General features: G+C 42.2%; 1 protein-coding gene and 1 long non-coding RNA gene across 5 annotated transcripts in view; one reads left to right on the forward strand and one right to left on the reverse strand.

The window, feature by feature from the left end:
• The window catches only part of LOC143100708 (E3 ubiquitin-protein ligase TRIM35-like), a 39,721-nt gene that overhangs the window by 3,957 nt on the left and 22,727 nt on the right, over nt 1-13,037 (forward strand). For both annotated transcript variants that reach the window (XM_076264120.1, XM_076264119.1), the window contains exons 2-5: nt 7,902-7,997; nt 8,099-8,329; nt 8,458-8,480; nt 8,566-8,684. In XM_076264120.1, the coding sequence (XP_076120235.1) occupies nt 7,902-7,997; nt 8,099-8,329; nt 8,458-8,480; nt 8,566-8,684 (469 nt within the window). The remainder of the gene's footprint in view (nt 1-7,901; nt 7,998-8,098; nt 8,330-8,457; nt 8,481-8,565; nt 8,685-13,037) is intronic.
• LOC143100712 (uncharacterized) lies at nt 2,108-4,690 on the reverse strand. 3 transcript variants are annotated; one of them, XR_012981927.1, is made up of 7 exons: nt 4,431-4,690; nt 3,517-3,608; nt 3,274-3,403; nt 3,094-3,159; nt 2,597-2,686; nt 2,406-2,476; nt 2,108-2,279 (listed from the first exon to the last, which is right to left on the reverse strand). It is a non-coding gene; the product is annotated as an uncharacterized LOC143100712 (long non-coding RNA). The 3 variants fall into 3 exon arrangements; XR_012981928.1 differs by lacking the exon at nt 4,431-4,690 and adding an exon at nt 3,921-4,248; XR_012981929.1 differs by lacking the exon at nt 4,431-4,690 and adding an exon at nt 4,171-4,230.

Raw genomic sequence — 13,037 nt, forward strand, 5'->3', positions numbered from 1 at the left:
CTATTCTCATGTAACCCTTTTGTAAATGGACTGAAGTTCGCTCTAAATATCTACGTGTATCGATTATGATAACCGTTAGCATCTCTATGGGATTTCTCATATACATTAGCCATAAGCTAACGCATTAGTTTCTATTCTGTAACTTGGAATGCTAGCCTACATGATTTCTCTTCAACATAACATCGAAGGAAATAACTAGATGTACTCTGTTGGTCTGCTTAGTTTTACAGTGAATCCTAAGTAAAGGTTTTTGAAAGGAACTTCAGCTTCAGATTTTCTCTTGGGAAACTGTTAGGCCTAGTCATCTTCTTTAAAGGAACACGCCACCCAAAATCAGTAGTAATATATGTTCTTACCTTAACTTTCACGAGTTGAGTCATACCTCTCCCGCGCCGGTAGGTGCACTCAAACGCTCTGTCGCGCGGCGCGAATGTGTTGTATATGAATGTGTATTACCACGCTAGGTCCAAGTACTCCCAAGTGCACATTGTAGTTCTCCTGTTTATTCGCTTGGAAAATCGGCACGTTTCATGTTGTGTGACGTACACATTTTTATCAACTACTCGTGCAACTGTATTTAAGTAGGGAAAAAATGGAGGTGTTTGATTACTGCTATGTTCCTCTCTCTACGGCCACGGCAGAGCCCGCTAGCATAGCAACATGCTAACACATTCGCGCCGCGCGACAGAGCGTTTGAGTGCACCTACCGGCGCGGGAGAGGTATGACTCAACTCGTGAAAGTTAAGGTAAGAACATATATTACTACTGATTTTGGGTGGCGTGTTCCTTTAATGTAGCTGGCTAGACCATGTCCTTGCCACACACAGAAGTGGGCAAAATTGGAAATGTGTCATAGAGTGACAATGCATTGGTTGATTTGGTTAAAAAGTCACAGGTTATTGGTTATTATTGTATTGATGCTATTCATAAATAATGAGCTGTAAAGTAATTCAGACTTCTACAATTTTTTTTTAAAGGATATCGACTAATTATCGTTATCGTCAAAATCACAAAAAATATCGAGATATTATTTTTTGTCCATATCGCCCACCCCTAGCGTGCACACACACCAGACCAGCACTTGACTTTACATCATTAAACTATTTCAGTATATTGCTTTTCTGATTGTCAAAACCACACCTAACTTATGGCGTCTCCACTCCACAGCAAAAGTGTCCTAACCACGTTACAGCTGTTTCTATCTGAGCGACTCCAATAGTGAAAGGATTTCAGTGTCATATTTCGGGGGCACTAGCTAAGCTGTCGTACCCTGGAAATCCAGAGTTCTCGCGAGAGCACAATTTGAATTGTGCCCGCAAGATACTCTGGCCACGAGCAATGATCCAAATTTCTTCTACCTCTCGAGCGAGAGGGACCAATTAAATCGGTGAAGGCGGGACAAAGGCGAGCTGCACTGATGACGACAGTGCTGCGACGTCCGGAATCATCTAGAAAACATTGCAAGATACCCACACAGCAAAAGGACTCCGCGGCGGATCCGCCGCGGATGTATGACGGCCTCCGGAACGGACCCGCGAAACGGACCCGTATCGGAGTCCAGATGCTCTCAGGAACGGATCCGCGGACCCGCAACGGACTCATAAAGGCTCATCTGGCCCGGGTCCGTTTCGGACCCGTTTATCTCATTTTCAAAATTCCTTCTGTTCTTGCTGTAGGATTAAATAGGATAAACTATAGGATAAAAGTAAAACTATCACTAGGCCTAGCCTAGGCTACTACAGCAAGATAGGCCTACGATTAGCATCGCCTCGTATTTTTAACTTAACAATACTGTCAATAAACCTAACAGAAAAGGTTTAAGTCAAGACATCAATTTACTGTACAAACGTGATCACTACTCAATGGAAATATAAAATGGACATTTATGGAAAGTTACAGGTTATAAGCTATTCTGTTTTTGTTAAGTAGCCTACGTTGCCTAGGCTACTCTACATGAATTTTGAGGTCAAAACCTAATTTAGTGCTTTATCAGCCTAGGTCAGTGCAGACATGAAATATTTTATCTAATAGGCTACAACTTCAATGAAATGCTGTGCTATGCACATCTAAAATATCAGAAAATGAATAACTGGTGAATGACAAGAAGTTCAATAAAAAGATTGTTTAATGCTTATTTCTCCTATTACTCCATTTGTGTGGATGGAGGCGGAACACGTCTCCTCGTTGCCCGATCCACCGCCAGTTGAAACACCTAATTGCGTGCTTGGTGACCTCAGCGTCCGTGGCTGACCGTGTCACCATGTTTTTCCTCACAGCACCTGTAATCAAACAGACAGATATGTTTATGTTTATGGTATGTAGCATCCAAAGCCAAGTATGCTTACACAATACAATATATGAGATAGGTATTAAGGAGATTAAATTTAAAAAGAAACATGACTTACAAAGCTCCTCTGTTCGCTGCACGTTGAGGGCTGGTGTGGGGGTGGAGGGAGTTGAGGAGGGACTGCCATTCCTGGCCCATAGTGAGGTGGGCGGTGTGCGAGAGGGGGAAAAAATGTATTAAATGGTAGTCATCATTGATAATACACATGGGGCCTTTCTATTCACTAATATTTCAGAGATCAGTCCCTACCTTGAGTAACTCTCCGTATGTTAAATGCGGGTGCAGGTGCAGGGAGTTGAGGTGGTGAAGAGTGTTGCGGTCCTGCCTAATGGTGAGGTGCTAAGGGAGAGAAATGGTTGTGATCTGTTAACCATGGTAGGCTGAGAGCTACAGGGCCAAACAATGGCAAACAAAAACAAATCTCTGGTCATACTGGACATGAATTTGTATGTTTCAACATTTTGGTATGCACTATCTATATCAACTCCATGAATGGATTGACATTGAAATCAATGTGTTTCAATACAATCTGATAATAATGAATGAACTTTTCAGGCAATATTGCATGAATGCAGATGTTTTAAGTGACAAAATATTTGGCTGAGATTTATGTAATGTATGAAGTATGCAGAAAATCTGAGATGGTAATGCAGATGCAATCTGTTGATTTGAAATAGAGTGACTACTGCTGTGTTAATATAGATGGGGCCACTGTATTCAATTTTATTTCAGAGATCAGTCTTTACCTTAACAGTTTTCCCCAGGTTGAGGGGTAGTGACTCTGCTGCCTGGCACTCGGCAAGATGGTGGAGCTGGAGGAATAGATACAAGGAGAGGGGAATGTCTTTAGCACTAAGAATGTTAACCATATCTCTAATATTAATATTATGATTTAGTTATTTCAATGTTAAGAGATTATTACTTACTTTGCCAGTGCAATTGGCTTAGGTTTGAGGCTTCAACTGATATACCAGGCGAGTTGGAAGGTACCTCAGAGATGCAAAGTCACCATTTACTGGCTCTTCTTCACTCTCATCAGAGTCCTCGAAACGATGGCTGTTAAATAACCATATCATTATGGTTATTGCAATCCCAAAATTTCCAAATATACATATAGTACAAGCATCTCTGGTCTATTTTGGAATGCTACGGGAATGTGTTCACATTACATTTTAACAACCCAGAAAGTATCTTCATCAAGCGAACCCAACAGAGGCAATCGTAACGTTAGATGGTAGAATCCAGCCGATAAAAGTTGACGCTGCAGAACAAACAAAATAGAACATGGGGACCAAGTTCCATACAGTTAAGTTACGTTAGCATAATAAATCACAAACAGACGCCAATACCCATTAGTTGTCTGAACCGACTTAAACAGTGATTAAAATGCCGAGGCTTTCATTACGAAGATGGCAGAAGGACACTAAAGTTAAGTTACGTATGAGACCAAACTTCCCAAAATGCAAACGTTAATGCACAGCTAGCTAGAAGCTAGGGCTAAACCATTATCAGTGAGTCAACATGCTAAAGTTGTAGCTAGGTAGCTTTCATAGCAGACGAGTGCTTCACTGACTTCATTGACTGAAATACCAGTGCCAATGTATCAGCTTAATCAAGGATTGCATCGCAAACGTGATCTCAAACATATATATGTATAATAGACATTAGCAATAACTTATGCAATTGCGCCTAGCAGCATGCTAGCTAGCAGCTGTATGCCGCTAGCATAGTAGCACTATGGACTATGGACAACAGCAACACATTAAAACAGACAAGACCAGACTAACGTTAAATAACAATGTGTGTTTTTTAAATCACACTACCATAACATATTCTGCCGAAATTGCTAACCCATTTTAAATCAAATAGGCTACAGACTCATATGAGCATCACAGCTAACAATAACATTAACTTAGCCTGTTGCTCAAAATTACAAACGTCTGCACTAACGTTAACATTAGTCCTAATATCAAACAACGTCATTATAATCAATAAACATGATAAGTAAGTTTTAAGTATAAAACCACAAAGGCCAATGTTTAGCTATTGTGAATGTCGCAATATATTAATAAATATCACTTACTCGAGAGGGTTCAGCGCAACCGTGTCCCAGCAAAGAAAATATCCACTAGTATGACTCTTCTCGGCTCTTGGTGTACAGTCATGTTCAACCGTTACAGTACAGGCGCGTCCGCGCCCGCGGATCCGACATGGGTCCACTCAGGACCCGCTGTTTGACAGTAGAATTTACGGAGCCGCCTGGAGGCGGAGCTGATCCTCTGTGCGGCACCAAAACGAATGCGACAGTCACGCGGGTTTGGCGACTTGAAGGCGGATCCGCCTAGGAGTCTACTGCTGTGTGGGTAGCTACCGATGAACACCAGTTGTTTGAAACGGCTTTGACCACTACAATAAAGGATTTAGATTTGGCTTTTCAACTAAAAGAGGAGCAGAAAATCGCCCTCAAATCGTTCCTTTGCAAGAACTGGATACGTCACACCGTGAATTGTTGTGATTGGTCGTAGCGTTATCCAACTGTGTGCAGTGAGAGTTTCAAATGCATGCTTGGTGCCGCCCCTCGAATTGGGCCATTTTCATTACTCGTGGCCAGACCCTTAATCTGAAAGATTCCAGGGTCTGGTTTACCAGGCTAAAGCTGTCGTGGAACTCGAGATGACATGTCTACTGATAGGCAACAGGTCTCACCAACACGAAATTCTAATTGCAAAAGATGCATCCTACCTCATCTGTTGTACTGTAGTTATTCGAAATTGGGCTTTTCACAATCCAACGATATATCCAAAGTGCGAACTAGCTGGTGATGGTTTATGAAAACTACCAGTATGCATGCTACACGGAGTTCTGACAGGGCTGTGCATGGCCTAATAAGCAGGCAAGATATAACCCACGATCGCCATGGTTTCGTTGTCAATTCGTGTTTGTGGTAATAATGACAGCAACAATAAAACCATCTGTATCTTACGATCTTCATCATTCTTGACAGATCACCAGCCTCCTCTGGATGGTCATATGCATAGTTAGCCTATAGCCTACCTTTAGTTTTCATTTACATTTTAAACACGAATCTACTGTCTTTACTGCCGGGAGAGAAAAAAATCCTGTATTCTTTTCTGTAGCCTAATTCTGCCTAAGGCTATCAATGAACAGAAAACCGTGTTGGCTAACAATTTATTAAATACTCCTGTTATTGTCGTCAACGACGTCGCTGTAGGCTACTGCCTTTTCAGCGCCTTCTGCTTATGATGATTCAGTCTTTTTAATTCGTTTGGCCTTGCCATGCAGTTGTAGGCTACAACGTGCCATTCCCTTCATGTGTTCTATCAAAATGTTGTATGCCCTCATGGACAGTAGCTCCGTGATGTCTGCATCTTTCCAGGTCGGAGATTTTCTGGACAGCACTATGCCACTCCATCATAACACTGGCATTTAAGTCAGATTTAACCACATGGACGCACGAAAGAAACGTCACCAACACGCCCTCTCACTAGGTGTGAATTTTGACCGCATGTTCTATGCCTCGTTCAGACACAGCACATTTACATAATGTCCGGAGGAAATACTAGGTCGGGAGTAGTATAAACACCGGGTGAATTCGGACTTCCATATGAGCGGTTATGTCGGGAGTAGTATAAACACCGGGTGAATTCGGACTTCCATATGACCGGTTATGTCGTTCAGATATACGGCCCCACCGTTTAACATCGGCAGAACCTCCGGTCTTACACGTATGTCTGAAATCGCTTATAGACAGCACACAGAACACAGGCAGAAGCCACAGTGAGCTACATTAACACGCAGACACAGACAGAGATACATTAAGGTCACATCACAAATAAAGTTGTATTGCTTCTGTTTAAACCCAACAGAAACATTCACGGAATGCCACATGTGACTTACATATGTATCTTAAATTAATAAATTTACGTTGTTGGGAAATTACCATTATATGTTACATTATTAAGCAACTAATGACATGAACATACAGGTGGGAACAGCCTCCATCAATAGGAACATAGGAACAGCTTGTTTGAAGCTGATATCCCGTTGGTTTAAGACAGGGAGTTAGAAGTTTCTTAACTGCTTCCTTATGTTGGAATATGCAACATTGTACAAACATGTATGTAAGGGATACCTATGTGATATCTGCAACAGTGGTAGGCTACTGAAAATGGTTTGATATTCTGTTCATTTATAGGAATAGTAGCTGGACACGTAGCCGACAGAAAACACATAGGCTACTTTTGAATTGGTGTGCTATGCGAGCATAACTCGAATGCTACACTTCAGTGTTTGCCTTGAAACAATTTCGGCATAATTGCTTTGAACGTTTCAGTCTCTCGTCCCCCATTCCTGCTTTATATGTCCCGGTCAGCCAGAAAGGACGAATGAAACAAAATGCTCGTTTGAACGTGAACGGTTTTGTTCAGAGCTGAAAATGCAATTGTGTTTGACAGAGGGCTGATGTAAATTGCTAGTGACAAAATACTAGCTTTCAGTGTGGCACGATGTCTTTGTGAATTAGCCTACGTTTAATTAAAAAGTGGTTAATTCTTCCTGCTTCTCCCTACAACCAGACAGTGTTGCAAATTGTGTTTCCGTCACTCTGTCTCTTTCATTGCTCTGATTGGTTTTTGGCCTCTCCTATTGCGTCTGAGGCATTTTGATCGGCGTCCGTTTGGGAACGCCCTTTGGAAATGGGCTGTGAACGAACCTTCCCCAGACCCACTCTCAGTTACGACTGAGAAGGGTCTGGTTTTAACCGGGCTAGTAGGGTAGGCTATTAAGAAAATATTGATAGCATATATCCCCCTCCGTTTCTAAAAATAATTCTGTTGAACACTGATATGCTACAAACATGTTAAACAGCTGGGAAAGGCTGTCGCAAATCCCTCGAACAGGTGGTCAATCAGATATTTCAAACGAACGAGGGAACATGTCGCAATGCAACAGCGCTGTTTTCCCTTGATGAAAGTGAAACCACGAGTTTTCCCACATCTCCACTTTGGCCAAAGTTTTCAGAAATAATCGTTTTCAATGATAAAACCTCATTAAATAATGCCATGTATCCTTCTAGCCACAGCATTTTTGTTTCAAACATAAGCCTAATCTAAACGTGCTCAGATGACGTGATAGACCAGGCGCTGTTGCTCACCATGTCCATCATCGTAAAGCCCGATTTGATTGGTCCTCCCGATCTAGGGCGAACATACTTGCTCCACAATGGAGCAATGCCAGACCGAACTTACCGACCTCAAATGTTGTGGGCGGGACTAAGTTCGGAATCACACCCAGGCTAGTGTTTCTCTCTCTTCTACATCCTCTCCCTTTCTCTCTTCCTCCCCTCTCACATACACGCACACGTGCACACACACACACACACGTACACACACACACGCACACGTGCACACACACACACACACGTACACACACACACACACACACACGTACACACACACACACACACACACACCTTCAACATGTACAGTGTGTATTTTGGACCAATGCTGAATACTGTATGTGTGATGACTTACAGGAAGAGCTGAAGGTCAAACTGCTGCCCTTACAGAAGAAGTTGGACACTTTTAAAAAGGCTAAAGAAACGTGTGATGAAACTGCCCAACACATTACAGTAAGAGTGATGCCCCCTCCTCTAACAGTGATAACAACATAACTAACATACACAGATCCCAAGTGTGAGACTCCACCATGTGGTGATGTGTGGTATTACAGGTCCAGACCCAACACACAGAGTCGCAGATCAAGCAGGAGTTTGAGAAGCTGCACCAGTTTCTACGAGATGAAGAGGCAGCCAGGATAGCTGCACTGAGGAAGGAAGAGGAGCAGAAGAGTCAGATGATGAAGGAGAAGATTGAGAAGATGAGCAGAGAGATCTCATCTCTTTCAGACTCAATCAGAGCCATAGAGGAGGAGATGAGATATGATGACATCTCATTTCTACAGGTTGGTACTTGTGAAGTTTTGCTTGTTTTAAACAAAAGATGCACTTTGGTGAGTGTCTGAACTGAAGTCAGAACACACACACTTTTCCTACTGATAAGCTGTACCTTATGTAACCCTCTGTTTTACAGAACTACAAGAGCACAGTGGAAAGGTGAGTGATCTGCCTCCTGTCTCTCTCTTCTCTGTGGTTCTGAACCCAAACCCACAGCAGCACTGACTCCTGAATGTTATTCCAGAGCCCAGTGCACACTGCAGGATCCAGAGAGGGTTTCAGGAGCTCTGATCAATGTGGCAAAGCACCTGGGCAACCTGAAGTTCAGAGTCTGGGAGAAGATGCAGGGTGTGGTTCAATACAGTGAGTTCACACACACACACACACACACACACACACACACACACACACACACACACACACACACGCGCACACACACATAAACACACACACACACACACACACACACACACACACACACACACACACACACACACACACAAATACATAAACATTTTAATGCTTTTATTTGGACACAGGGGATGATTCACAGATCCAAACATTGAAGGAAGTATGTTACATACTTAGGCAGGTCTGATCAAACACAGAATGCATTGTGCTATTTTCATTCTGAACTGCATGATTATGGGTAAATATGGCAGCGTCGCTTCCAGATGGATAAACTACCTATTATTGCAGAAATGGAGCAGTACTTTGCAAGTTTTTTTGCAGTTGGATTGCTTAGTCCACACAGTTGCAGTCCGCGTAAGACAAGTTTGTGCACATGCCCAAGACTCCCAAAAACAAGAATGATAATTTTGCATTGAAATCCCATATTTCTGATGTTGTCGGCATGTGGCTGATATTTCAGCAGCTTGGAGTTAAAACAAGTGTCCATGTACAAATCAAAAGAACATCCTATTTCAACAATAGTCACATTCTTAGTATTGTCATCTATAATGGTGATATCTGGGGTATTTGGAATATTACAGGAAGTGATATTGTTGGTCACACACACACACACACACAAAGATAGACAGAGACATACCCTAACACCAGACCCGGCGGCAGACACAAATTCACGGACGGGCATTACACCTTTCCAGGGGGGGCACGGGAACTTAAATTGATCACGGTAGTTTAAGCTTACACTTGACAAAACATTCTAATATGAAAATGTAGATGCAATTGTTGTAAAATGGTGCAGCTCCTTTAAGAAAGCCCCGTGCGCAGGGATGGAGAGAAAGAAAGCGAGAGGGGATATGTGTGTTAGAACTGAGATGCTTGTGGAAAAAGTAGACGTGCTGTTGAGACTGGAGCTAGTCATATTCAAAATAATGCAAAAATAAATCCGCAGATAAAACCATTAGCCTCGTTCATTTGCTAACCACTTTCAGATAGAGCATTAGAGATACGGATTACGGATAACTTCGTCCCTGGAACGGCAAGCTCTATCTCCGACTAGGTCAGAAGAAAATAACAGTAAAGGTTAACGCTATCAAGCAAACCCAGAAACTACTAGGCCTACTTCTACTAACTACGATATGAGACATACCTGCGAGCCAATAAGCCATATTGGTCATCGGATATCAGGGGTTAGGCCTAGTGCAGAAGTGAAGTAGACTGCGCCACTAACACCTCCTCTCCATTTAGGTGATAGCTGGGCTTAGGCTACCTAATGTTCCTGATTGATTAGCTACGCTACGGAATAATACTTATTTTACCAGTTTTATTTGCTACTTGCTATATTGACAAACTTATAGGCCTACATTTAATTAGTTCAAAATCAATCCATGGGATTGGGGAAGTGGGGTTGGTGTGCAGCCAAGCTCGTCCAGGGCGGGCATAGATGACTTCCAGGACGGGCCCAGCCCCCCAAAGCCCCCCCATGACGCCGGGACTGCCTAACACACACACACACACACACACACACACACACACACACACACACACACATAAACACAAAGACAGACACACACACACACACACACACACACACTACCTACACACACACACACACACACACATAAACACAAAGACAGACAGACACACATCCTAACACACACACACACACACATACACACACACACACACACACACACATACACAAAGATAGACAGAGACATACCCTAACACACACACACACACACACAAAGATAGACAGAGACATACCCTAACACACACACACACACACACACACACACACACAGACAGACAGAAACATACCCTAACACACATGCGCAAATATGCACACACACAAACACAATTATGCTATATCATAACACCCTCAGGGCTGATACACAGACACTCATATACCGCCACATGCACACACACACACACACACACACACACACACACACACACATCCACCTGGTAGGCAAGGGACACGTTGAACCTATTGAACATCGTTGTCTGCAGCTGCTTCTCAGTAGGGTACAGTACATCTCTGTATTTCAGCAATGTCAACATTTCAGGCATCAATAAAGGTGATGATGAAACATTATCCCATTGTTCAGTATTTGATAGCCTGTCACAGGAACATTATTTCGCTAAAATCGCCCTGATTTGGTGCATTGTAACGTTATGGGATAACCGGCAAAGATGTAGCCTAATGGTTTTTTCTCTGTTCAAAACTCGGGTTTACACAAAGACGATAGACTTTCTTAGAAGCTGTGAAATTTGGCCAGAAAGGAGTCATTCATGTCCCCCCTCTGAAAGTTGAAACAAAATTAAACAATATTTGACCATTTAACGTTAACTTTAACTGAACAGCGACAGGTTTTGGTAGGCAGAGTCAGCACTAGACGTTTAAACGGCACAGTTATAGCCAGTGTCAGTCAGCATCATGTAGCCTAACATTAACATTAATGGCGTTAAAGTCATGAATCCTGTAACATGTTATAACAAATATCAACAATGGCTTATTCGAAGACAATCTGCATGGATAACCACCCAGAAAAACTCAGAATGTGTGATTGTTAAAGTTAATTAATTGTAGGCCCTAAACGATTTATTAGTTCTACCCATTGCAGCATCGGCTATATTAGGCTGTTATGCTAGCTCAACATACTTTAAATATGCTGTTATTTTGGTCATGTGGACTTGATTAAACGGGTAAGGATAATTCATAAACTGCTTATTTCTTACATGACTGAAGCAGTAGGTTCACCAGTGGTGTTTGAGGTTGCTGTGTTAAGTTCAGTTGTGTGTGATCGCGAAACAATTCATAGGATCAAATCCGTTTTATTTTGACATACGGAGTTAGCCTAACTGACCTGTACAGCACATACGCCTATTCTGTTTTCATTTATTAGCATTTGTTGTGATTATATAATCAAATGACACTCATGATAACTTTAAATAGGACAGAAGATAGGAATGACATGTGATTGATGTCCACAAGCACGAATTCCACGAGACAAATTAGAACAAACTGTTCCGGTAAAAATATTCTTGCCATGTTTAAATGCTGCAATTTTTCCCTTAATAGCTATCTCTGGCAATTCATTTTTGGATGACTGTAGTTATTTAGTCTAGCCTACGTCTTCGTAGATAGGCTAGGCTAGATTATTAAGCCACAGAATAAAACACTTCACAGCTGCTAACGATCATCCTCCACAACCATGAGGATCTAATGGTAAACAGCCGTTCGTCGCCTTTTTGCTTCTTAACGTTATTGTAAAACCAACTGTTAGGGCCTACACAAATGGTCGGCATATCTCGGTCAATATTTGATATTAAAATTTCAATTTTGAAGCTATTTGTAATGTAGCCTATGCAACCCGACTGTTGTAGGCATGTTTGCCTACCACTCTGCAGTCCCTTGCTTACCATTCTGCCTACCACTCTAGTTGTAAACAAACTGTGACGTAACATTAGAACGGAGGTGCACAAACACACACCAGGCACACACACACACACACACACACACACACATAGATCTCCTCACATACACATGCAATCACACACACATACACACACACACACACACAAATATGCGCACACATCAATATGGCAGGCTCACACACACATTTTGCCTGAAGAAGACCCAGAAGGGTCGAAACATTGTTGGTTTTTAGTTCAAAGTTGGGACCTAAACTCTGGTGTGTGGACATTTTCTCTTTTATTTCACACACACACACACAAACACACACATACTCATAGACCGCCACACACACACTCACACACACACACACACACACACACACACACCAGGCACACAGGGACACACACACACACACACACACACACACACACACACACACACACACACACACAATGCAGCACTGAGCAGGAGTCATATTATGTACCGCTATGCAGAACATCTAGTTCAATAGTGTTGATTCTCACTCTGTTTGGCCCATTCGTTAGTGTAAGTAGATTGGTAGTTTGGTTCAGCATCAACTTGAGTCTAAACTGTCATACTAACTGTCAAACTGTCAACTCCTTCTACATGAAGTTCAGACCTTGAGGTCAACTGTAGTATCTGCAGGTCACTGCAGCCTGAAACCAGTAGCTGCTGGACGAAGGGATATTTCTACCATTTCTGTGGCTGATGATGTCATCACAATGGAGCGATTTTACCAATTAGCTTTTAAGGAAATAACAATCACTTAGTTTAGCAATTACAAAAAAGGGGCACAATTAGACAGTCAAACCTACAGGCAGGGATGGGCACAAATACATCAACATGTATTTCCAAATAAAATACCAAAT

This window comes from Alosa pseudoharengus, unplaced genomic scaffold (genome assembly GCF_046254945.1).
Source record: "Alosa pseudoharengus isolate Yale_2024_CS ecotype anadromous, Long Island Sound unplaced genomic scaffold, YU_APseudo_1.1 YU_APseudo_1.1_scf_3, whole genome shotgun sequence".
Classification (NCBI taxonomy): domain Eukaryota; kingdom Metazoa; phylum Chordata; class Actinopteri; order Clupeiformes; family Clupeidae; genus Alosa; species Alosa pseudoharengus.